The following is a 25,837-nucleotide window of genomic DNA, read 5'->3' on the forward strand; positions in this document are numbered from 1 at the left end:
GCCTTTGCCGCCGTTGGCGATGAGCGCTCCGGGGTCCGCGTGCTCCGTGCGCGAGCCGGTAGCGGCCCCGCCGCCCGCGCCGTCCCTGCTCCGCCACGTGCAGCTGGAGAACCTGGCGGCGGGGCTCAGCGGCGGCGTCCTCTCCACCCTCGTGCTGCACCCCCTGGACCTCGTTAAGATCCGCTTCGCAGGTGAGGCCCGGCTGGGCTGCGCGGGCTGCGGGTCCCGCGCTGCCGCAGGCGGGGTCAGGCAGGGACAGCCCGCGAGCCCGGCTCTCCCCGGGCACGCACCGCGCTTTGTGCCCCGAACGCATACATGTCGCCAGGCTCGCCGGTTCCAAGCCAGCGATCCACTGGCTTGTTTCTGAGCGGTTGTACAGCCGATGAGCCCTTACGCCTCTGCCCAGACTCTGTGCGGCGGCATGAGCGGCCGGCGCTGGCAGTTAGCCCCACGGCTTGAATAAACAGGCCGTAAGCCGAAGGGATATTCTGTGGTTCTCTGCCCCCCGCCCCACGTCCAAAAATTAATTTTCTTGTCATTTCCAGGAACTGTAAAATATGTGCTGTGGTGCCTCAGAGCCTGTTTTCAGGCAGACTTGGCTAGGCTTCTCCCTCTCTTTCGTGACCATCGGTGCCATAGGACACAGCAAGATTGGCTCTTTTTGACTGGCGGATGGTTTCAAGCCAACGTTCAAAGTTCACCTTTATGCCAACGACTCTCAGTGTTCAAAGCATAACAATAGTGTGATAATAATCTTGGATGTTAACAGTAGAGGTATTGTTTTACAGAAAACTCCCAACTGCTTCGGTGTTCTGCAGGGAAACGTGTCAGCTTCTCCCTAGTGATTTTACTGTTAACATGAGAAACGTGGTGCCCTTTTGTCATGTTTTCTTTTATAGAGGTTAAAACATTTTGCTGTATCTTTGGATCGTTATTTTAAGTAAATCCATGGTTGCTTTAGATCTCAAAAATAATGAGCTATCGCAGAGAAGTTTTAGAAAACATTGAAGCATTATATTTCCAAACAGGCTTTTTGCAAAATTTGAGTTGAACACTTGCCTTGCGTACTCTACTGTGAGTACGTCCTGGGCCTGTGTTATGAAGAGTGTAGCCAGCAGCTTTCTCTCTGTCTCACACCTGTAAGACTGCGTCTGAAGTACTGTGTCTGGTTTGGGGCTCACCAGCACATGGAAGGCATTGACTGGCATGATTCCAGTGAAGGCCATCAGATGGCAGGACACATGACAGGAGGATAGGCTGATGATGGACCAGGATCAGGATCGGTTCATCCTCATGAAGAGAAGGCTGAGGGGAAACATTATTGTAGCATGTGACTGTGTGATTGGGGGACACAGGTGAAGCCAGATTCTTCTTGGAGGGTAGGGCAAGAAGGAACAGGCATTAGTGGGTACATGGGAAATTCCAGTTACTTTAGGAAAGAGGATTTTTACTGTCAGAGTGGTCTAGTTCTGGTAGAGGTTACCCAGAGAAACTGTAATTTCTTCAGTCCTGGAAACATTCAGGAACCAACTGGAGATACAACTAGCAACCTGATCTATTGACATATGTGTTGAGCAGAGGAGTGGATTAGGTGATCTCTGGAGGTCTGTTGCTCATTTGGTTTGAAAATAACAATTCTTGTGTTTTGTCTTCAAACCAGAAAGTAAGAGCTGATACCAGAATATAAAGTAAAAGTAAGTTAAAAAAAAAAGGAAGTAAAAAGCTGATAGCAACATTGTGAAGATTCTAGTAGCATCATTGACAGACAGACTTTAATTCACATCTCTGATTTCCCATGTTGTTCAATGTGTTTATAAATCTGACCTAACGGCAACATGGTCAAAAAAAAACCCAAAGATCGTTGGGAAAGGTCTAGCAGGGCTCATACAGGAGGGAGAAAGGAGGCATTTGTCTTTTAATTTTGGGTGATTGTCAAGGTGCTGAGGCCTTGTCACACTGTGCTCAGAAAAAACATTTTGTCTTTAGTCCTAAAGTCTGTTGCAACATACAGGACTGCACACCAGGTTTAAAGGAGAATTAATAGTAAATGTGGCACTGAACAGAAAACAGAAATTCACGATTACAAGGATTAATCTTGTTTGGGACACAAAAACTGTGCTGAGTGTGAAACTTTGAGATTAATTTTCAGTAAAACTGCAATCTATCCTTATATCTTTAAAGAATGAAAGCTGCTCTTGTGTTGGCATCATAGTCATTTAGGTCAGACAAGAGCTGTGGAGTTCACTCCTTCCTCAGGTAAGGTCTGTATAGGCCGGATTGGTCAGTCTTGTGTGCTGGAGTTTTGAGTAGCTCCAAAGATACCTCTTCAGGCAACTTGTTCCAGTATTTGATTATTCTCATGGAGAAAATGTTCTGATTGGAATTCCCTCTGGTCCAGCTTGTCATCTCCCCATGTGCCATATCACACGTCATCAGTAATCAACTTACTCTTTTGCTGCTACAGTAGGAGCAGTAGCAGTTAACACTCTTAAATTGTGTGAACATCTCTGTTCTGAGTTCTAAAAGAAATCTGACAAGAATTTGCCTGGTTTTATCTTTTTGACAGTGATATTTTCTGAATGTTCGGATAACCAGCTGTTTGGTTATTGGGTGGGAGAATGTATTGGTTTGGTGTTTTTCCACAAATCCATCCAATGAGAATAGAAGGAGAACACAGGAAGTTTTGCTGGAAATAATCTTTGAGTGTTCTGGTTGTCCTGGGTTCAGCAGTAGCAGTCATGTTTCTCCTTCGTGGTAGCTGGTACAGTGCTGTGTTTTGACTTCCAGCCTGGGAACAGTGTTGGTGAAGCCGATGTTTTCGGTTGTTGCTAAGTGATGTTTACCCTGACCAAGGACTTTGTGAGGCTCATGCTCTGCCAGGGAGGAGGGGAAGCCGTGAGGAAGCAGAGACGGGGCGCCTGACCTAGGCTAGCCAAAGAGGTATTCCATACCACAGCACGTCATGCCTGGGGTGGGGGGTTGTCCTGGGTTCAGCAGTAGCAGTCATGTTTCTCCTTCTTGGTAGCTGGTGCAGTGCAGTGTTTTGACTTTCGGCCTGGGAACAGAGCTGATAGCGATGTTTTGGTTTGGCCAAGGACTTTCTGAGTCTCATGCTCTGCCAGGGAGGAGGGGAAGCCGGGAGGAAGCAGAGACAGGACACCTGACCCAAACTGACCAAAGAGGTATTCCATACCACAGCACGTCATGCCCAGGATGTAACTGGGAGTTAGCCGGAAGGACTGGTAGTCTGCGGGGTTAGAGGAGGTATCGGTTGGTGCTTGGTTGGGCTGGGAGGGGGCGAGGTATCAGTTGGCTGGTGCTGAGGTGTTGTATTCTCTTCCCTTGTTATTTCCTTTATCATTGTTATTATTGGTGGTAGCAGTAGTGATTTGTGTTATACCTTAGTTACTAAACTGTTCTTATCTCAACCTGTGGGAGTTGCATTCTTTTTGATTCTCCTCTCCATCCCTCCAGGAGTGAGGGGAAGGAAAGAAGGGGGGAAGTGAGTGAACTAATTGCCTGACTGGGTTTAAACCATGACAGGGGTAAATGGGAGTTACCCGGAAGGACACGGGCTTCCAGGTGGGACTCGTTTCTTGGCCGGTGGTATCGTATTCTCTTCCCTTGTTATCTTCTCTTATCATTGTTATAGTTGGTGGTAGCGGTGGTGATTTGTGTTGTACATCGGTTGCTGGACTGTTCTTGTCTCAACCCGCAGGAGTTGCACTCTTTCAATCCTCCTCCCCGTTCCTCCGGGAGCGGGGAAGGGGAGAGCCCCGGCGGGGGGGGGGGGGGGGGGCGGGCCTCGATTGCTTCTCAGCCTGGCACCACTCACTGGGAGTGAGTGAACAAGCTGTCTGACTAGGGTTTAAACCACGAAACTAGTAAAATCTGACTTTGGAATCAGTAAGGCATGACGCATTGAAAATGCTCAGAAAACCTTTTAAAGGGGAAGATCGAATTTAAAAAGTGTTATTTGGGGCTTGTGTAAAGTCCTTATAGAAATGTGTTGTCAAAGATCCCACACGTACTACTTGAAGTGTGATGTAAAATTGCTGGAGTGCTAAAAAGAAGAGACAAACAACTTCAATGCTGCTGCTCACCAAAAGTGTATAGCAGTGCATTTATTTAGCATTTCCTTTCCTTTTGCAGAGCTTAAAAGGTCTTCTTCATCTTTGTGTTTCTTTTTGCTTTTTTTTTTTTTTTTTACTTTAAGCGTAGACTTACAAAGTTGTAAACCCAAACTCTTGCACGTTTTTAAAAGGATAATTTTAAAATACAGCTGATCAGTTAGATTTCATGTTCATCTGCAGCTTGCTTTGCAGTCTTTGTACTTCTGTGGAACCTTTTACACAGCTGAGCTTCAGACTTCCTGAAATGTTCTTTTTTCAATGTAATTGCTTTCTTTCATAGTAAATGATGGATTGGAGCTGAGGCCAAAATACAATGGGATTCTGCACTGTATGACCACTGTCTGGAAGCATGAAGGACTACGAGGCTTATATCAAGGGGTAACGCCAAACATGTTGGGAGCAGGGGCTTCCTGGGGACTTTACTTTTTCTTGTAAGTAGAACTGTAAAATGTGTCATTTCCTGCAGTTTGTAATGTTCAGATATACACTGCATCTTCTTTGGGGGGTGTAAAAATGTGCTACGTGGCTTATAAACTTGTAATTCTTTTTGTAAGTCCATGTCTTTTACCCTTAATTATGTCTTGCTGGTTTAGAATTTAAGTAGTTTGAGTCAGAGACCTGATTTTGACTTACTTTGTCAAGTACAGTGCATTCCCTTTATGCTGTGAAAATGCTAAGGAACTTGAGAGATTGTGATATCAGTCATGAAGAATCCCCTAAAAGTGCCAGTACACTGTGCTTAAAACCTCACAAAAAATAAAAGCCTAACCCGACATGTTAAGAATTGGAGAACATGATCGAGCTAAATGTTTAACTAATTTTTAATATTTTTAGTGATAGTTGGGTCTCTCATTGTTTCTGTGAATTGTTGGGCTTTGCTTATAAACCCATTTGTTAATACTCATTTTTCTCTACTTTATTAGCTGTGCAACTCTGATGTGATTTACTGCTGACCTTTATTAATTGTAATACTTTAGGGAACACTTAGTTGGTATGCTTATAAAACCTTGTCAGTAGTTACTGTTTATTTCAGTCCTCAAGCTTTGCTGTACGCTCCTACTGTGGTTGAGCTCCTGTTAACAATATTTCAATCCGCAAAGAGTGGAAACTGGATCAAGAGAAGAAAGCTCAGTGTATTTCTAAGTTAGAAGACAGATACCTGTCACTGTTGCTCTCAATAAAAAGGAGGCTATCTAATTGGGTTTTTTTAGAAGTCTTGAGATCCAACAGATACTTCAATATGTGTCCCACTGATACTAACAGTAGTAATACTTTATTAATTTAGGTTATGTATTATCATAGTTCAGTTTAAAAAGCTGACTGCTCAGAGATCAATTGATCAACTAAACAAATACCATTTACTTACATATTTGTTTTCAAAGGCTGTGTACCATCTAATGTTTTCCATTATCTTAAGTGAGATGTTTTGCCGTTTGTAGGTTAAGTGATGTAAATCTGTTTTCACTATTACTAAAATATATTTTACATTTCCCAGTTACAATGCCATCAAAGCTTACAAGAAGGAAGGGAAGCTGGAAAGTCTTAGTGCAACTGAACACCTAGTGTCAGCTGCAGAGGCTGGTGAGTTTAAATGCAGAGAAGACTAGTGTTTGCTTCTAGCCTTTCTGTGTGTTGCTCCCTGCCTTTGTGTGTCAGTGCTGCTTTTTATTACAGGTGGCAAATGTAAAGTGTTCGAGTCCAAATGCAGTCAGTTATTGTCTGTAAATAAATTAATGATGTCTAAGATGAATAGATGGATCACTGTGGTCTCTTCAGTTTTGCTTAGAAGCAGCAGTTGTCAAAATCCTTTTTGACCTTGTTTTCATTGTATATAAGTGTTTTCCATACTTAATAATATATTGAATCCCAAAATATAACTGTAGCTGCTATTGGCATGTTAACTCATTAAATGTTTAACACTTAGACCTGGAAAAGAGAAGGCCAATTGAAGTTAATAGAATAAATGAATTGGTCTTTACTTGTGGTCCAAGTTTCCTTAGAAACTAAACATCTAAAATAAAAATACAATTTATATCTGCAAGACTTTTAATATGTTCTTGTCCATGCTTCTGTGTTGTATTTAATCTAGGCAGTTATGAAGACTTTATTAGGGTGTTATGTTGAAATATAAGGCATATTGTTTAATGTAAAAAACAGTAATTTACAGCTGTATTTTCAATAACCTATAAAGCTGTAGCAGGTTGCTTGTATAAACCTACCAGTATGATTAAGCAAATTTCTCATGACTGAAGTGTCCATTAAATTTTGAACCATTGTATACCTGAAGAATAACCTGAATAATCAGGAGTACATTAAGAAGTTACTTAGGTTCCTATCTACTACAGATTACGCTACATACTGTGAAACAGTGAGGCAAAAAAGGGAATGTACTAGGAATATGCAAAAAGCTGTATGCTCTGCAGGAGTAGTAGGTGGGGCTTGATTGTGAGCTTTGAAGGCAGAGAGAGGAAACAATGGTGGGCATAAACGTCATCTTTTTTAAGTAGTGCGAGTACTCTTGTAAGGTAAGTAACTTTGTCATTGTAGAAGCCTGTGTTATATTGGACTGAACAAACTTGGACAAGCTTTGGAGTTAGCATACCAACCACTCTAACTTCTGTCCTCAGGAGCCATGACTCTCTGCATTACCAACCCAATATGGGTAACAAAGACGCGACTCGTGCTACAATATAATGCTGGTGTCGACCCATCAAAACGACAATACAGAGGAATGTTTGATGCTCTTATAAAGATATACAAGGTGGAAGGTGTACGTGGCTTATACAAGGTAATACAGTTTAAGAAAAATTCCAGGATTGGCTGGCACAAGTCAGTAGCATGGTCAGACTTGTAAATACTCATCTACAGAAAAAATGCAAGTCATTTCTATATTAGCTCACTTTTATTCTGTGAGTCTTCTTTCCCACTGAAGAGCTGCAGCAAAAAGGCTTAAACAGAAGAAAAGCTATTATACTGTTGAAATGTAGGAAATCACTGAAGAATAGAGTATAAGGTTTATGACTAAGCCATCTTCTATTGGATGATAATGCTAAAATGAGAGTAAACCACAAGCTGCTTTTTAAATTTTTTGAGCCTTCCAATAATTACTATTAGGATAAGGAGGGCAGCAGTAGCGTAATATGTCTTGTTGCTAGTGCTTTTTTCCATTTCATCCCTTATCTCTGGCTTTCTGACATCTTGTGGAACATAAATTATGACTAAAGCAGTTGCTAATTTTTAATTCCACAATGGATGGTTTCACAACTGCACATTTGCCCTCTAGTTATTGAGGTCTGTAATCTGTCATCCCTAGATCCATAAAATTTTCAGACTTCTAAATATGGTCTGCGTATGTGGGGGGGGTTTATTCCCTTTAATTTAGTGAAACAGATGGCAACTGGATTTGGACTTTTTGCCTCCTCTTTCCTTCAGGCCATGACATCAAGACATTAGAAGGTGTGAAGAAACCTGTTTTAGTCCAATCAGGCTCTCTTGCAAGTAATGTTATAGAACAAGAACACTATCTCTTGGGAATTGTCCTGATTACTGAATATTAGCTTATTTTATTTGCAGTAAAAATTAGAATCATTCCTATGCTGAAAGACTACTATGCCACATACTAGGGAATGCCAAATTCTGACACCAGAAGCAAGGCACCTCGCTTATTCCTAAATTGAAATTGTCAGGATTTCTGATTTGCCTGGCTGGGTTTCTGCTCTGTTCCAAGTTGATAAATGTGTTTTTCTTGCATCTGTTAGGCTTTAAGATGTCCTTCCATTGAGTTACTTTTCAGATTATTCATGCATGTAGTATGTGTTGCCTTTGGCACTAGACACTTCTTTGTAGTGTAGATCTGTAAGTGAGGAATTAAAGCACATACTTCCTTTGAAAGAGCAAATTACTTGCTTAAATCTGCAGAGCAGGTGACCTACATAGGTCCTGAGTGACCTATGTATCTGTGCACACTGTGCAACTTTGACTTGACATCAGGATTTTCTCAACCTTGTCTATGCTAGGGAAATTGGTACCTCTTTGGGTGACTCTTTGACTTGCACATGCCTTAGACTTCCTCCATTTTCTGGTTTTGGGGGAGTTTTTATTTTTTCTCTTTCTTGCTTTATTTGAAATATGACAGCTGAAGTTTTGTTAATTTCTGTAAATTGCAGCAGCTGTAGTCCACATGAATGTCTTCTTTTTCCTCATAATCAATCTTAATTTCAGGTAGAGTTCCTTATAGCAAATAAGGGAATCTCAGAGAATACCACCACAAGTTGGAAATAAAATCTGAAAGTAATTTCTTCTGCTGAATTTGAGATTAGAATGGTATTTCTTTCCAAACATCTCCATATCTTGCTCTCTGTTGCACAAGGTGCTGTTACTGGTCTGAGAAATTCCTTTAAGTCCTTTGGGGCACAAGACTTTTAATGTCAGGATGCACTGATTTTTCTAGCAGGGATCAAAGATGTCTGTATTAGCTCTGTGGGTATTATTCATTCATTAAACTATAGTTCATCTAAAGCTGTGTTTCTCAATAACTTGTTTGTGAACTTGGCCTGGTTTTGAAAAGGCAGGAGCCTTTCCTTCACCGATTATCCCAGTAATCTAGTCAGTGATCTTCCCCACCATCATTAGGCTTTGTCCTTTGGTCTTCATCCCCTAGATGACTGGGGACAGAGCTGCTCTGCTGCATACCAGGCTAAGAAAAAAACAGCTTGGGTTATGAAATTTGAACACACCTATAGATCTCTTGGAGATCTGATCTCTAAAAATCACTTTGCCATGAAGTTAAATGTCATCTGCATTGAGTGCTGTATGGTTCTTTTCAAGTGTAAGGCAGGAGAGACCAAATGTAAAATAATCTTAAGATTGTAGGAAATGGCACTTTAAGAAAAAAACATAAAAATTTCTGAACTGTTGAAAAACTGTTAGATGCCTAGTCTGGAGTGACTGACTACTAAAACATCAATCAAGAATGCAGCTAACATTCTTCCTGCCCTCCATGTTTCTGTATTTGTATTTTAAGTTTCAGCGAAGATGTAGAAGCAGCAATTAGGAATACAGCTACTGTAAAATAAACAGGAAATGCAGAAAAAATACGGACATTAAAAAAAATGTAGTCATCAATACTGCAAGTAACAATACAGTATGCTAACAACAACAGAATCCTAGCATTAATGCGTGCTTGTTACCAAATGAAATTGGACGCTTTTGTACTGTCATTTCACCTTTGGTAGGCAAGATCCAGTACTCTGACAATAAAGTATTTTTTCCAGTCCATGATTACCTAAGGCACTTAGCTCTATTTATTTTGCTTATGCTATTTTTCTTCTTCTTGCAAATGTGTAGCTTGTAAGCTAAGTGACTTTCTATGTGTACTTGTATCCAGCAAAATCCACTGAGATTTGGCCATCTTGATTTTAACTTTACTTCCAGATTCCACAGATAGATAGAAGCACAAGTGACTTTCACATAAAAGATGGTAGAATTTTGCACTATGAAGGAATTGAGATACATATGGAGATAATGACGTAATTCCAGTGTCTCTCTGCACAAGTTGTCAGAGCAGGCCATTCTGATACCACTGGTCTTTAGTATTGTCTTCATTTGGGTTCTCAGCATGCCAAACATTACAAAGACAATCTGCTGCATTCTGTCAACACATATAGCAGAGGCTGCTCTGGTGTGAGCACTCTCCAACCATTCAGGCAGCAGTGTGGGTACCACATGGCCAAATGAAGCTTGTTCTCTACCAAGCATAGGCTTTCCAGTGTGTACATATGCCTATGTTCCTTTTCCTTGTGAATGGCAACCTTAGAAACACTAACCATAGGACATTTCTCTCTTGTCCTGAATCTTCTACGCTTAGAGCTGTTCAAGCTGCCTTTAAAACACAGGTTTTTTTCCCCACTGTCTACTGTTCAGAACTATATGCTTTACCATCTAAATTTCTAATTATAAAATTAATTCTGTCTATTGTTTTAATCCTCCAAAAGAGAATTCAAGCAGGACTTCTTTGAGCAACCACTGATCCTATCAAGCCCTCATGGCAAAAATCTTCTGAAGATATGTTTTGAATATTAAAGCAAAAAAATAACAAGAAGTACATAAAGGTAAATTATTTTAAAATTTACCTTTACAGTCATATTTCAAATGAAAAATAAACATAAAATTCTATCAAATTTTGTGGCAATTAAGGTTTTTGTGTAAAATTGTAAGAATGAGAAAGCAGAATAGGAGAATATTTCTAAAATTTCCTAAGCCAACATATTTCATTTACTGTGAGGAAAGCAGTTTTGCTTTGAAACATTTTTCCATAAGAACACATTTTTTTTTACATGTGTTTTTTAACATTGGCCCAACATTAAAAGTCCTTCAGTCTCTGAAAGCTTTCCCCATCAGCACAAGACTTAGAGTGTGCTGGTACTCATTTAGCAAGTATCATCAGTAGATGCTTGAGGACTCTTGGGTGCAAATTATCCAGATCTGCTGGCTTAAATTTAAAGAGTTTAGCGCTCTTAAATGTTTTTTAACATTCTTTTGTTGTTGGGGAGAATATTACCTCATTCTCCTGTGATATAAATACATCATTCTAATTCTTTCCAAGTAAAGAGTAGTTACTTTGTCTTTGAGCGGTTTTGTTGTCTATTCACAGGCAAAATTTGTGAAGATTTTCCTTGCTATTATGTAAATTTCATACTGGTCCTTGTTCTGCTGACCAAAATAATTTTTTCTTTGATACTTCTGATAATTTTGGGGTGGTTTTTTTTGTTCCTCCTCTTCTGTTTTTATATTACTGGTTAATTTTTCTTTTTTAATCCAGGATTTCTGAAAAACAAAGTTGTCCTTTTCCCTCTGTTGTGGCCCTTTGTCTTCAGACTTCACAGAAATTCTATGATTATGCTCACAGTTGACAAAACGTAACTGTTTGGTTTAATTCCATTTGTTCTCGTTTGGGGAAGTAGGGTTTTTTTTCCAACAACTTTAGCCAGCCCTTAATGCATTTCATCCTTTCATGGTCACTGATTATTAATTCATTGTCATTGTTTTCTACTGTGAGAAGAAAATCCCTTCCTGAATGTGTATAACATTGGAAACTTAAAGAGAGCTAATTTCTGAAGTGGCAGAAGGTCTGTGCAATTTTTATGCCTGCTGTGGTTTTAGGATTTGGGTTTTTTTTCCTGTAAGTTAGGAGTTTATGGAATAATATATCATTTTGTCCTGTTGCACTGTTCCAGTGGACTTCTACCAGGATCCCTTCTCTTTTTCTTCTCCTTTTCTAGGTTTTTAGTAGTATATTGATAAATCTTTATTCAACATGCTGGGCTTCCTGTTTAGTCTAATACAGAGTTTTGTTTCTGAACACATCTTTTAATTCCTCTGTTGTATCTGAATGGATCATGGCAAATAAGATAAAACTATTCAATGCCAGTATTTAGGGGAAAATTCTGTTTCTTTGAGTCCTTTTACCCACATTTTGATCACTTACTCCATTGTAATCATCCCTTTGCAACAGTTTTCAGGAAGCTTTTGGCTCCCTTAAGTCATTTCTAGCCAAGATAATTAATTCCCCATTTATTTGTATTTTTCCAGTGTAACTGACCAACTCTTCAAAAAAAGAATTAGTACTTGTCAGAACTCATGCAGCTGTCTTACTCATTTCAACTGAGCTAATCCTTCTCCAAAAGAAACCTTCTGTTTCTTGTAGAGGCGCTTCAGAAAATACCTCCTTTTACCCTTCATTTCAACTTTTTTGAAAGAAAAGGTTTCTGAATACTTTCGTATTGTACTCTTACTGTCCATTACTGCCTCTTACAAATGGGGAACATTTCACAGACCGCTTTGCAAAACCCTGCTGGGATGTTTTGGGATGTACTCTGAGCAGGGTGAGGAATGCACTCAAACTGATCTGAATCTTAGATTTGTTTCTTTAATGTAAGTCATCCATAAGTCCTTGTGTGCCCTTGAACTTTTCGCTTTGTCTGTGTGTGCAAGACATTGAGGTGCTGGAGCAGCTGAGGGAACTGAGGTCATTTAGCATTGGAGGAAAGGAGGCTCTGGGGACCTTCTCGATTTCTACAGCTACCTGACAGGAGGTTGTAGTGAAGTGGGTGTCAGCCTCTTCTCCCAAGTAACAAGACGAGATGGCCTCAAGTTGCACCAGGGGATGTTTAGATTGGGTAGTAGGAAAAATTTCTTCACCAAAAAGGTTGTCAAGCATTTGAACAGGCTGTGCAGGGAAGAAGGTTAAGTGACCATCCCTCAACATATTTAAAAGGCGTGTACATGATGGGCCTAGGGACATGGTTTGGTGGTAGACTTGGCAGCATTATGTTTACAGTTGGACTCGATGTTAAAGGTCTCTTTCAACCCAAATGATTCTATACATACACACATTTTTAGTATGGAAATGTTTGTGTATCATACACATTTGTATACACACACACATGTGCATATCTGTCTCCAGGACTTGACCAAGAATTCTTTTGTACCTCCACTGCTGATGGCCCTCCTCACTGAGATGCCAGCTTCCATCATTGCCTTAACAGTCTTGGGTGGGAACTGAACAGCTCAGTGTCAGTCCTGGAAAGGGGCAGGCACTGAGCAGCACATTTGCAAGACTGCAGCTTGATTAATATTGTTAGAATCCTGATCCATGTTGCCATCTTTTTAAAACCTGTGCTTGTGTTCTATGAGAAGGAGTCCCTTAGCCACTTGTTTTAGCTTACTCATTAGGTGTTTTTAGCTTGTATGTCATTTGGAGAAAAGTACATTTATTACACTTGTGTCTGATGTCTGCCATTAAGAATATCAACACAGAATTGGCTCTGAGTCATAGTGCACAATGATGAGTTGTGCAGTCACGATTTGTAAATAATGGAGGACATACTTACATGTGTAAACTGAGCTTTGTCAAGTTGTATAGTTCTTGGGAATTGCTGTTTAGCCTTGTTTTATTCCTTTTTCTAGGGATTTGTGCCTGGTCTGTTTGGAACTTCACATGGAGCACTTCAGTTCATGGCATATGAGGATTTGAAACTGAGATACAACAAGTACAGAAACAGAGTGTCAGACACAAAATTGGTACAGTTCTTGAGAATAAGAATGTGTTGTGGCATGTGAATAAGCATAAATTTATTCCATTTGTCGAGGTTGTAGTGCAGCCAAGTGTACAAAGTATTGCTGCTTTAATTGGAATGTAGAACACAGAAGGAAATAATACTTTTTCACCTTTTAGGATCAAGGAACTGATTAGTGCTCTTTTCCTATAGGGACGCCAACTTCTTATTTTGGCAAGTGTTTTGAGAATTGTAGAGAGAGGAATGGGGTTTTTTGTCTTACTTTGTGAAACCATAGATGGTGGTCTTAAACGCTTAGAAAACTGGTCAGGTGCAAGTTGGGCAAAAGTAGTTGGGGGAAAAATGTAGAGTATTGTTTAGTTCAACATTTAAAAATCAAAGTAGATTTGGGGAAATTCAGTAATTTAAACCATACTTAAAGTAAGCATGGTAATTTTTATTGCTTTTAGAACACTGTGGAGTACATAATGATGGCAGCTGTATCCAAAATTTTTGCTGTGTCAGCAACATATCCCTATCAGGTTGTGCGAGCTCGTCTTCAAGATCAACATAATACGTATTCTGGTGTGTTTGACGTGATCCGCAGGACATGGAGGTAGGCATGCAGAATTAAAAGCTTATGACTTAGAAAGTGAGTCTTACAGAATCAGAGCTATGTTTACTGGTTTCCATGCCAACTTGCAGAATCAGTGCAGTTCTGAGCAAACAAAATATTAGCTGTACAAAGCCATTTTGTGCAAGTTGCCACTAACAGCAATAATCTAAGGACAAGGGAGGAGATAGGAGAGGGTCAGTGGTAGGCTTCTGTTGTTTATTCTGTCTCCCTTCTCTCTTCCTCACCAAATTTCACTTACAAGTTAAAAAATAACATTGAGTTGGCTGTGTTGGGGCTCTTAAACAGTATGACAGCAGTGTTGTACTGTTGGGAGTTGTGGGTAATCCAGATTCCTGGCAGGAGGAAATGAAAACTAGCCACAGCTGTTTTATATGGATGTCCCTGGGTTACTGTGGGGCCTGACTGCATTTGTAGTCTAGTCCTAGCTTCTGGTAGGACCTTTAGAGAACCCCTACCTCACACCTGTGTGTATCTTCTCATAAACTTTCTTCCCTCATCTCCACAGGGCATGTGAGAGTTTTCACACAGAGCTCTGTAGTTACTAAGGTTGGCCATCTGTGCAGTATGCAGCCAGTGATGGGTTAAGATTTTATATATTATGGCTCTGTAAACAGTATAGGAAGAAATTACTCTGAAATTGTTACTCTTACCTGAAGTAGTTCTCTCGGAGTGCAAGAAGAAAAATTCCAGGCTTTGTTTTATGTCTGATTTCAATTAAATACATTAATTAAAACTAAATGTTTTTCTTTGTCTTTAAAGGAAAGAAGGAATTCATGGATTTTACAAAGGAATTATCCCCAATGTGATCAGAGTGACTCCTGCCTGCTGCATTACCTTTGTTGTTTATGAAAATGTGTCTGGTTTTTTACTTGGTTTTAGGAAAGAAAGTAGTTAAAGGTAGGAGCTTGTGTTCATAAGGAATCTATCCTTTATTTTTTGTATTTGTGGTCTGGGAGAGATTTAGTTCAGCAGACATCTTTGACACCATGAATTGATCTAGTGTTTTGAGGAAAGCACATGGAGATAGTAAAACCCTGCCAACATCTCTTCTGCTGAATGTTCTTGTATTGCTGCTGCCTTCTCTGAATCAGCTCTGCCTGCTTGAAACAGATGTCTCTGCAACTGTGAAATAATAGCACTGTGACTGGGTGAAGGCAACTGTGCAGCAATTCAGTTCATCCTGGCCTGCCTGGAATAATAGACTGATGTGTTTTGACAGGTCTTAACTGTTGGTCAGATTCCACTCCTACAGAGGTGGATAACTTCATATAAAAGCAACTCTGGGGTCTGGCAGAACTTTCTTAAATCTTTATCTGAGTTTCATGAAGAAACAAGCAAGGTCTTCTGAATCCACCTCTGTGTTTTGTCAGATTTTAGGATATAGAGTGCTCCAGATTCCATTGCTCATCCAACACGAAAAACACTGCCTTGGTGGGGTGCAGTTTGGAAACTCAGAATTGTTTTGTAAAACAGCTGTCCATTCTTGGGTTTGAATAACTGCCAGTCTGATGAACCCAGTTCTGGTCTCATACCAGACAGACTTGCATTGTGGTTTTTGGCTTGCTTTTAGCACCAGACCAAAGTATATGTTGTGTGCATCGCTGGCCACTTACTGAATTCATTTTCTCTCTTGTCCCTGCCTGCCCTCTCTCTCAACCCCACCCTGCGACATTCTGTCTGTTACTGATACATCTGACCAAATATTAGTAAGTAAAGGTGTATTTGAATGTAGGTTTACGTTTCAAACAGTTTTGTTTTCTAGTAATCCCATAGTGATGCAGTTTTCAAACCAGTGTTGCAACAAACATGAACATGCTTATTTTCAATAATATTTTCTGGGAAAAGGAAATACTCTTAAGTGGTAAAAAAAATACTGTGCACAGGACTTAAAAAATGATCATTAATGTCTTCTGATTTAGTCTAAGGAAAAGGACTGTAAGGATATATTGATTGCTAATTTAACGATAAACTAAATTACAATACATCTCAGTAAATTTGTATAATAATGATATTTATTGGTATGCCAATAATTGCTGTCAACTATATGAATTTTTTTGAGATTTGGGTTTGTTTTATTTTTTAGTTCTTCTTTAAGAAGATGCATTACTGGCCATTACTAACAACTGCCTCTGCTGTTAGTAGGAAGTTATTAAGAAGTATGTAGAAAGCATCACTTAACTAAGGAGGAAGTAAGTTAGCAAAAATCATTCCATGGGGTGGGGGAAATAATCAGTTTCATAAGGAGTGAAGGATACTATCTCGCAAAACACCTGAATACAGAGAAGTTCCCTGTTTAACAGAAAGCTGGCCTAAAGTAGAAACAAGCATTTTCATAAAAAAAGCAACTGATTAGGGATTTGGTTTCAGTTTTAAGTTAAAATCTTACAATTTAATTTTTTTTTTAATTAATTTGTCTTTTAATTAAGATCAATATTTTTAGTCTTAATTCAGCAATCCACTTGCTTGTTCCTCTTGATATATTTTGTGTATACTTATTAATAATTTATACTTTCTGTTCCACAATCCCATTCCCTCTACTGATACAGTTAATAATCTCATCTGAAAAGGGCATGTGGCCATTAAGGCTGGCTTTGGTTTCTTATTATGAAAGTTTCCATGTGTATTTAGCTGAGGATCAAATTTACTGGAAGTTTAGCATGAAAATTACTGTGTAGATCCCTAACAGCTACTAACTTCTTCTGCCTTTGGAGGGTTTTTACTTGGTTTTGTGTGTTTTCTAGTACCCAGAATGAATAACCAAGTTAACTCTGCCACTGAGAATCCAAGAAATGTTGTGAAGACATATGAATAAAAGTTGTGCACTTACTAGCCTGAGTTAGTGTACTTGTGCTCCAGGATAAATGCAAAGACAGGCTACAAGCATGTATACAATCAGTTACTGTATGTTAACTGACATTCTCTAAATTCACACCATAACTTAGCTCATAGTAACTTGTTTGTGTCCAGATACCTTAAAACCCATCCTCCAAGCCAATGAAAACAGTACAGTTCTGCAGATACAAAATACCAGCTGTATAATTTGCTAGTTTACAGCAGGATCACACATAAGCTTGCAGCTGGGAAAGCCCAAATGCTCTCCTAGCCACAGCTGTGTTCCTCTAGCATTCTTCACAAAAGCTGCAGACAAGAGCTACCAATTTGAGATGTATGGGGAAAATTTTATAACCTGCTCAGAAAAAAGCTGAGATTTAATTCTAAATAGTTGAAATAAATTAATTATCTCGGATTAAATGTTTCTTCCTTTTCATTTCTGGGAAGACTGTACATTTCTGCATGTTATACATGCTGTATCTTGTTGGGTTTTTTTTTTATTTTGTTAATGTAAAGTTGATTTTGTAATGTAAACATGACTGTTGTTGTTTCCCTCAAGAATCTTTAAAATTAAAAAAAAACAAAAGCCAAATAGTTCATCACTCATTGCATTTGGAAGCAAACACTTAAAGCACCGAAGCTAGTGGTGTGCTGCCATGATGAATTGTCATTTGTCGAGGCTGGAGACGGCAGTCAAATAGCTGTGACATAATTCTTTCACTTTACCAATACACTTTTTAAAAGCCAAGGCATTTCAACCTGTCTTATTTCTGTATCCTCCAAACTATTTAATATGTCTAGCTTTTACTTAACACCAAAGTGATTGTACAAATCTGAAAGGCTAAATCTATGAGAATTATTTTACTGGAACAATTAAGTTTTGTAACTGTAAAGTTACAAAACCAATAATAAGACCAATAATAGATGCTTATACTGAAATTCAGTCTATTGACAAGCAAAAGAGGGAAGGAGAGCTTACATAGTCTATTTTTACTTAAGTCGTTCAGAACAAGGTATTTAACACCACGTCATCTAGGTCACAGTTAAGTCACTGGGAGTTAGTTGAGAGACTTAAAAGAGTGTAACAGCAGAGCATCCTATTTTGTAGTCAGGTTTACCAGGAGTAGATGTTACATATGTTTTCTGAAGGCTAAAGCCAAGATCTGGGTTTACTTTCGTAGAACTTTCTATGAAGTCTTCTAAGAAAATTATGTTTCATAACATCATGTAAACACTTTAATAGTCAATAAAATAGCTTGGATCTTCTATTTGTAAAAGGTCTTGTTTATTTGATATAAAAAAGTTACAGTTAACTCTTAAAATGGTGGTGGTATATTTTCATACATCAAAGAAGGAATTAAAAAAGTTAATGAACTTGGGTTTGATATTTATATTCTAAAATGACTGTTGTAAAAAGCCTCTGCAATGTGCAAAACAAGGCTAGACAAAGACTACAGATGGAAGAGTTTGGTGCCTTTCACTCAAATACTTGCATGCAACTCCACAGAAATAAATTCTGAGGAAAATGGTACAAAATAAAGGGGGGGGGGAGAGAAACTATAAAAAGGGAGGGAAAGTTATTTTGGTAGTTCTTCAATGATAATGCGGGAGACTGAGTTCCATCCAGTAGAAGCATCTCCCCGTGGATAATCTGAGCAAGTCCCGACCCAGATGGCAATGTCCACCAAACCAGCATTGATCCCTTCACACAGACCTTCCACTGGTTAAAGACAAAAATCAGGTTACCTCAGCAGACACAACTACTTTGTATTTCATCACTGAAGAGGGACACCAGCACTTGAGAGCAGCAGTGCATTGCAAGCTCATAATGTTTAGTTAAACCTGAAGAAAACACTTTTCGAAATAAAAACTATTAATTAGAGATGTGGCAGCATAGGTTAGAGTCATGCATTGCCTTTATCCATGCTGCTTCTTGATGTCTGTTGCAGTACCTGCAGCAGATCACAACCCAGAGGATGGTTACATGGGAGGTACACCTGCATCTGTAAACATCCAAATTCACTACCTGGTAGCTGGGATATGGCTTCAATCCCACCTAGCCATGCTTTTAGCAATGATGGGGAGGAGGAATAGGCACACAGCCATAACTGGCTTCCACAGCTGAGCCCTGCAAAGGTGATTGCCACCCTGTAACCTTTCCCACTCTTAATTCATTGCTTCTGTGTAAAGTTCCACTTCTGCTGTCCCTTTGTTTTTTTCTCCCACTAGCACCACTAGTTGGAGGTAGGTTAATGAAACAGGTGGGTCCTACGCCTTAATGAAGAAACCCTATCATAACTCTAGATGTTAGATTTCACACAGTCATGAAATAGTACAGGGAGGAAAATGGAGAAAGTATAGACGATGTTAGTCCCCTGTTCCTAGTGTCACCTTTTATGTTGAAGTAACTTCACTAATTTGCCTTTTGCTTAGCAACTGAGTAATAGTTCCCAGCTATTTCACTTTGGAGGTACATTTGTGCCCACCTGAAATTATAATAGAAATTCCAGGAGGGATAAATCTTATGCACAGATAATGTGCAAGTATCAGTGTGACATGACACTGTTCTTGGCAAAAAGGAAGTTTCTCCACATGCTAAAACAGCACAGAATGTCTCTGTAGCAGAGATCAGTAGAACTGTCTGGACAGAAATCTCTTCTATTTCTAAATTGCAGGATGTAAGTGCCATGAAAAATACCACAGTAATGAAGTACCACTTAATAAATAATTCTTATATTGTTGATAGTCACCTGTGAGACAGCAGAGTAGGAGTAACAAGTGTTACCTGGCCACTCTTCCTCCTCCTTTCAGTCTTTTGAGTTTATAAGGCAGACTGTACCCTGGGCACTTGGTAACTAGATTTGCTACTGGCTTCTCCATCTCTGTTCATGCAGTCTCAGCATACATACCTGAAGAAGTTCGGTGTATATTAATAGTAGAATTCAGCTCCGGGCTTCCTTGATCTAAATAGATTATGGCTTCAATAGGAAGTGGCCCAGCACATTCTGCTCCATTAAAAGTGAAGTACCAGCGCTGACAACAGGCACTTTTGCATTTTAGCCGAAGCGATCCACTGAAGAGAACACGGAGAGCACTGTTGGAGCGCATCTTTGTAAATGTGCATTCCTGAGAGGAGAAAAAAATGCTTTAGTAGCAACCTCTGGGGTTTAACCTATTTATTTTCTATATATTTAGCAAATAGATTTAGGAATATAATAGGAATATGTTTATTTCAGAATGGTTTCACTATTCTCTTTAGTCCCTTCCCTCTAGAAAAAATAGAACAAAAGAAGAAAATGGTACAGCCTGGCAAATATTGTATGGTGCAAAGATGCAAATCAGAAGCAGCACCTCATAGATGGTAATGGAGAACGGGGATTATGGAAATTCTTATTTTATTTAGATAGTATCTGCTGTTAAAATAGTAACCTAGTTACATTTCAGGGTTCGTGTAAAGGGGTGTGACCTGTCTGAAGGCTGTATGCAAGTCCTTGCATGAGAGGACAGTACAATTTCTGTCTCTGTTAACAGAAATCTTGGATTCAACAGTTACAGGATCTGTGAGAGGCTTAAACTCTGCTAAAAGCTCCGCAACTGAAAAAGAAACGTTTTCAGGTATTACCTGTCTTCAAAATGCTGGATATCAGGGGATGGGGGAGGCTAGGGACAGTTCTGCAAGTACATGGCAATAAGAAATGTTAACTCAGAAAGGTTGATTCTCACTCTAAGCACAGCAATAGCAGTTAAATTTCTCCAACCAATCTGGGCATTGCTTCATAACTGTGATTGATTACCCCTCCTATGGAGACAGGCTGAGAGAGCTGGGCTTGTTCAGCCTGGAGAAGAGAAGGCTCCAGGGAGACCTCATAGCAGCTTTCCACTAGAGGAGCCTACAAGAAATCTGGAGAGGGACTTTTTACAAGGGCATGAAGTGATAAGACAAAGGGGAATGGCTTTAAACTGACAGAGGGGAGACTTAGATTAAACAACAGGAAGAAATTCTTCACTGTGAGGCTGGTGAGACAGTGGAACAGGATGCCCAGAGAAGCTGTGGCTGCCCCATCCCTGGCAGTTCAAGGCCAGGTTGGATGGGGCTTTGAGCAACCTGGTCTAGTGGAAGGTGCCTCTGCCCATGGCAGGCGGTTGGAACTGGATGATGTTTAAGGTCCTTTCCAACCCAAACCATTCTATGACTATGAAAAAGGTTCCAAGGAGAAACCTGTATGATTGGTGCTACCCAGCTCACAAATTGAGATTGCTGTGGTTGGTGTAGCGCAGCATCCGTGGCAAAGCTTACTTACTGCTATCTTTCCAAGATCGATGCCATAGTTAAGTGCACTCCATGAACACTGCTTGAAGTTGGGCGTCCAGGACTCTTCGATGCTCTCGCGCATGCACTCTCCCTTCTCCCCCTTCAGCCCATCCCGTCCTGGGATCCCAGGTGTCCCGGGGATCCCATTGGCTCCTGGGTTTCCATCCCGTCCAGGAACACCACTGGGGCCTTGCAGGCACACGCCATTGTACTGAAACACAGAACAGATCTTGCTGCTTCCATCCCTCACTCAGAGGCTAACCAAGTTAAACACAAACAAACACAAACGCCCTGCTGTGACAGGTGATGTCTGGATCACCAAGAAGATGCTTCCATAGAGGAAGAAAAGGAAAAAAAAAAGTTCAAAGATAAGCAATGTCAGCAGAATTTGCTATAAATTAAGATGCTGATTATTTTACGAAAAGATGCATAAATCCTAGAACGAAAATGTGGCTGTGTCCAAAGGATTAAAACCTGCTGGAAAACCTCAGAAGATCCAAAATGTTTCAATACAGAAACAAAAAAAAAGGTTGGATGTTAACAGTTACTTTCTCCTACCCCAACATTGCTTGTGTCACTGTCTTGGCCAATAGGCTTCCACTGCTATTTTTCCCTTTCTTTAAAAAAATGAAAACAAAAAACCAAACAGTGAAGAAAACTTTGCAGGGAGCAGAGCTTAGTGCTGGTTTCTTTCTGTTACCCCTTCTTTGCAACAGAATCACGTCGCAACAGTCATGCCCCATAAGTCAGACTCCAGAGTGCACACAGTAAGTCAGTGTTGATGTGGATGTGGGAAGCTGCCCCCAGGAACAACCCCAAACTCAGGATCCTCATTCATAGCAGTGGGAAGGCACATGTGGTAGGGTTAGCATACTATCATTCTCCCTCATCACAGTATTGGGAAAGGTCAAACACTACTCTCCCAAACCACAGTTAACACACGTTGCCTTTGTACCTTATGAGATTTGGGGTTGCCCTCCTTGGAGAGAAGGTTTGTGCAGCCCAGAGCTCCTTCCCCAGCAGCCTGAGCGCTGGATGCTAGGGGACACCCACGTGTGGAGCTGGGCGAGCAAAAAAGAAACAGAGCAGGAACCTGCAAGGGCTTTCACTTTAAATGCTCTTGCCCATCTGCTGACTGACTGCTTCATCTCATCCCAAGGCCACACAGATAACTACATTCTGCTCTTGACCTTTCTCACACCTCTTTCTCTTCATCCGTTTTGAACCACCTAAGCCCTACCTGTTTCAAAAAGAAATGACCATGCAAATTATTCTCCTTCCTGCAAACCATACCACTACTGCACCATGGGAGCTGTAAGCTACAGCCCCTGCTCTCTGTCCTTTGTCAGGCTGGTCAACTTTAGTCTTCCGGGGTTGTTCCTTCTCCAGGCCTTTGGTGCAAAAAGCAGCATGGTCATCACAGGCTCGGCTGGAGGCACTCTACGAATACAACGAGTGAGTGCATGAAGAGGTCTAGTAAGCAGAAGTTGACTGAGAGTTGGACTAATCTATGCTGGCATTCTCTTAGTACCTTCACCAAAGAAAACACTGTTGACAAATGGCAGTGGGATGCTATAATCAAGAAGGACACATGGAGAAGTTGTTAGCTGGAGAGAGCAGGCTGCTGGGCAAAGCACACACTGACTCAGAGACCATGTGAATAATGCAAAGACATTTTTGTTTCACACAGCACTGGTTATCTGCTTTTGCTGCTCTTTTTCCATTGGATGCTGCTTGTAACAGTGACTGGCTCTGGCTTTTCACATGTGATTACTCACCACAGAAATGCCAAGGATGTGGAAACCAGGGAGAGCTGGGGGGAGATGAGGCTCAGGACTCATGCTTTTTGTATGCTGTAAATGCATAAAACATCTTTTAAAATGTCCACTGAAGGCAGCATCCCCTCTGGGGCATACCTTTATGCTGCCCTGAAGGGCTTTAGCTTTGCTGCTTACTCTGTGGCACCCAAAAGCATGGAGCAATGCAAGAGGAATGGAGGATCCTAAACCACTGCTCCAAAATCTCCATGTGTGCAGACCCCTTATTCTCTGTGCAATAAAATTTCCACAATTAAAGTGAAAGGGTAATAAGGTGGTGTGAAAGCAAAGGAGCTTTGTACCAGTGATGCTTCCAGCACATCACTTCAAGGGATCTCTCTGGAGATGATAGCAGAAATGGCCCTGTCACTGCTTTTCTATAGGAGGTGAACAGCAGTCCAGCCACTCACAGAAATAGCTTCACATCTGCTTTCTGCATTCCAAAGACTGGAAAATCTCCCTCTTTTCTTCTATCCCTGAGACAGGATAGTCCCTGTGCATCCAGGTTTCTAGTTGCAATGGAACGGCAGTCACAGGTGCCAAACGGGATAATGCATCAACACCACACCAAGGCAACGGGGGGTCAGTAAGCGTGCAGATACGGGTTTCGCAGTAACTAACAGCTACTAAAGAGGAGTACTCTGATTTCTCTCTTTGTCGTTTATTATCCACTGGCCCTTTGGGATCTGAACAGCATCACCACCGAGGTGCAGGGACTGCGGGTTCCAGCGGAGCCCACGCCAGCTTCAGCCGCAGGCCCTGAAAACACGAAGGGAAGACCCGCACCCACCCGCCGCAAACCAGCGGTTTCTATCAAAGCCCGTCCAACCCTTCCTCACAGCACAACCAGGGCGTGATAAAAAACAACCCAAGACAGAACCCAGGCAGCACCGGGACCCGGCGGTGCCCGGCCCGCAGCGGCAGACAGGTTTTCCGAAAACCTCTGATTTTTCTTTTTTTTTCCCCAACCTTTCCACTGAAAGGGCCGAGCGGCTCCATTCCCCAGCCCCCGCCGCCCCGACCCCGCCGCTCTCACCATGTCCACCACCTCCCGCTGCCGCAGCGCCTTCTGCTTCCCCTTGGGGCTCTCCGAGCCGCCGGGCGGCGGGGCGGCCGCCAGCAGCAGCGCCAGCAGCAGCAGCACCGGGGCGGCGACACACGGGGCGCGGGGCATGGTGCGGGCCGGGGCCGCGGTGCTGGGGCCGGAGGCTGCGGCGCAGAAGCCGTGTCCGCCGCTCCAAGCGGCAGCGCGGGGATCAATGAGCCTTTCAGAGCGCGGAGCCCGAGCTCCCTCCCCGGGGAGGCCCGGAATTTCCATCCTGTAACCGAGCGGGAACGTCCAGTGCCACCCCCCCGCAGCCATTGGCAAAGGGGCCGGAGGGCTCCCGCCCCTCGGACCAGCCCCACGGATCTCGGCCCGGGCGCTGCCGGCAGCCCCGGACGGGCCCTCCCGAGCACCGGGAAGCCTCGTCCCGGCCTGGGGAACTCTCCCTGCGGCGGGGAACACCTTTCCCCCAAGAAATCCCGTAAGGGCCCGCAGGAGTTCCACCGTGAGGGGAAACGGTGGTAAAACAGCAGCAGCTGGATAGAAATCACTGGTTTTGATTTAGCAGAAGTGCCAGTTAAGGGCACAAAATCCTTCCGAACAGCAGCAGCGGAATTCGAGCGTTTATAGAAGAGCTTGGTGTTGCCTGAGTGAGCATTGTCAATTTAGTCACCCAAGAAAAAACTCAATTTAATAACCCAAGTCCCATTTTGTTTTCATTTAAAATAATACTGTATTTTTCATCATACCAGAAATGAAAGCACTATGAAATAAAGGATGCTGTATGTCCTTAAGCATTAAATAGAGAAACAGTAAATATTCAAAAGCTAACTTCTGTATGCTGCAGTCTTCCGGGGGTTTGTAGAGGTAGAGTTTCCAGAAGGGGGAGATTAGCTTTCGTACATTTTTCTTCTCAAGTATTTAACAAAAACGCACATTTCTCCTCTAGGAATGCACGTTACAGGACGTTGAGCCATTTACAATGGACTGGACTTTTATGTACACTAAACCTCCTCTGTGGCTCTGCCTGCAGTTAGTTACTTCTGTGCTTTACACTGCTTCTGCCTTTCTACCCCCTTCACATCTGTACTGGCTGAAAACAGCAGTGAGGTGAGATTTGCACCACAGGTCATGCTGCTGGCATCAGCCCTGGCACACACTGTCCTGGGCACTGGGACGGACACCAGCCTCATGGCTGAGGTGGGGGCTCCTGCCCTGTGAGGATGGCAGCCATACACTGACAGCTGGTGAAGGATTCCTAAACCAGTTGGGAAAACTCATGGAATGTTGTAAATTCTTAATTATAGCAATCGCTTCTGTGACAGCTTCAATGAGCATCACGCACAAGCAGAGGCTTCACGGTACAGCAGTTTGGGTCTGGACTAGAAGCTTTTAATCCCAAATGGATGGCTTTGCCAGGGGAAGCAAACTGGGGAGAGCTGTGAAAGAAGCTCTTCGTAAATACTGGTGGGACATCTGCTTTGAGCTCTGGTGAGTGCACTGGGCAGTTCCCAGTGCTCATTTGACTTGCAATGTGCATCGCCATCTGGGAAACAGAACTGTCAACATCCTCCTTAGCCTGCTTCAGTCCAAGCAAGCCTTGCCATCTGTAGGCTTGTGCTCTGTGGGCTTTTGATATATTTAAAAGCTTCTGAGGACAGCAACTGTTGTTGAATGCTGGTGAAATACTCCACTCAGAACTACTGATTTACTTTACCTTAACTATTTCCCAGACAAAAGGAGCTATTGTAATAAACTTGTAATAAACCAGGATCCATATTACATCGACTAGTGATTCCTTTATCTTACCCATACTGCTATATGATACATAACTTTTATGTGTGGCTTTACAAACACGTCAGCAAGGATGATGAGGTACATACATCCACCATTCAAATGTCACTAAAATCTTCCACTCGGCCAGTCTGCTGCTGCACCACCGAGGCGGGCTCATACAAAGTCAGTGTGGCACCATCAGAGCAACGTGCACAGCAGATGCTTGCAC

General features: G+C 41.6%; 2 protein-coding genes across 3 annotated transcripts; one reads left to right on the forward strand and one right to left on the reverse strand.

The window, feature by feature from the left end:
• The first annotated feature begins 19 nt into the window (after positions 1-19).
• SLC25A32 (solute carrier family 25 member 32) lies at positions 20-16,167 on the forward strand. 2 transcript variants are annotated; one of them, XM_061447895.1, is made up of 8 exons: positions 20-191; positions 4,414-4,564; positions 5,629-5,714; positions 6,761-6,921; positions 13,101-13,214; positions 13,660-13,805; positions 14,586-14,723; positions 15,046-16,167. In XM_061447895.1, the coding sequence occupies exons 1-7, from the start codon at positions 20-22 to the stop codon at positions 14,719-14,721; spliced, it is 966 nt and encodes a 321-aa protein (XP_061303879.1). In that variant the 3' UTR covers positions 14,722-14,723; positions 15,046-16,167. The 2 variants fall into 2 exon arrangements, with proteins under 2 accessions (XP_061303879.1, XP_061303878.1); XM_061447894.1 differs by lacking the exon at positions 15,046-16,167 and having other exon boundaries at positions 14,586-14,743.
• A 2,063-nt stretch (positions 16,168-18,230) lies between these two features.
• CTHRC1 (collagen triple helix repeat containing 1) lies at positions 18,231-24,165 on the reverse strand. The gene is made up of 4 exons (XM_061447896.1): positions 23,824-24,165; positions 20,960-21,181; positions 19,568-19,784; positions 18,231-18,378 (listed from the first exon to the last, which is right to left on the reverse strand). The coding sequence occupies exons 1-4, from the start codon at positions 24,148-24,150 to the stop codon at positions 18,236-18,238; spliced, it is 909 nt and encodes a 302-aa protein (XP_061303880.1). The 5' UTR covers positions 24,151-24,165; the 3' UTR covers positions 18,231-18,235.
• Positions 24,166-25,837: the final 1,672 nt, after the last annotated feature.

This window comes from Pezoporus flaviventris, unplaced genomic scaffold (genome assembly GCF_033815535.1).
Source record: "Pezoporus flaviventris isolate CSIRO_AGI_PZ_B2104156 unplaced genomic scaffold, CSIRO_AGI_Pfla_v1 ptg000007l, whole genome shotgun sequence".
Taxonomy (NCBI): domain Eukaryota; kingdom Metazoa; phylum Chordata; class Aves; order Psittaciformes; family Psittacidae; genus Pezoporus; species Pezoporus flaviventris.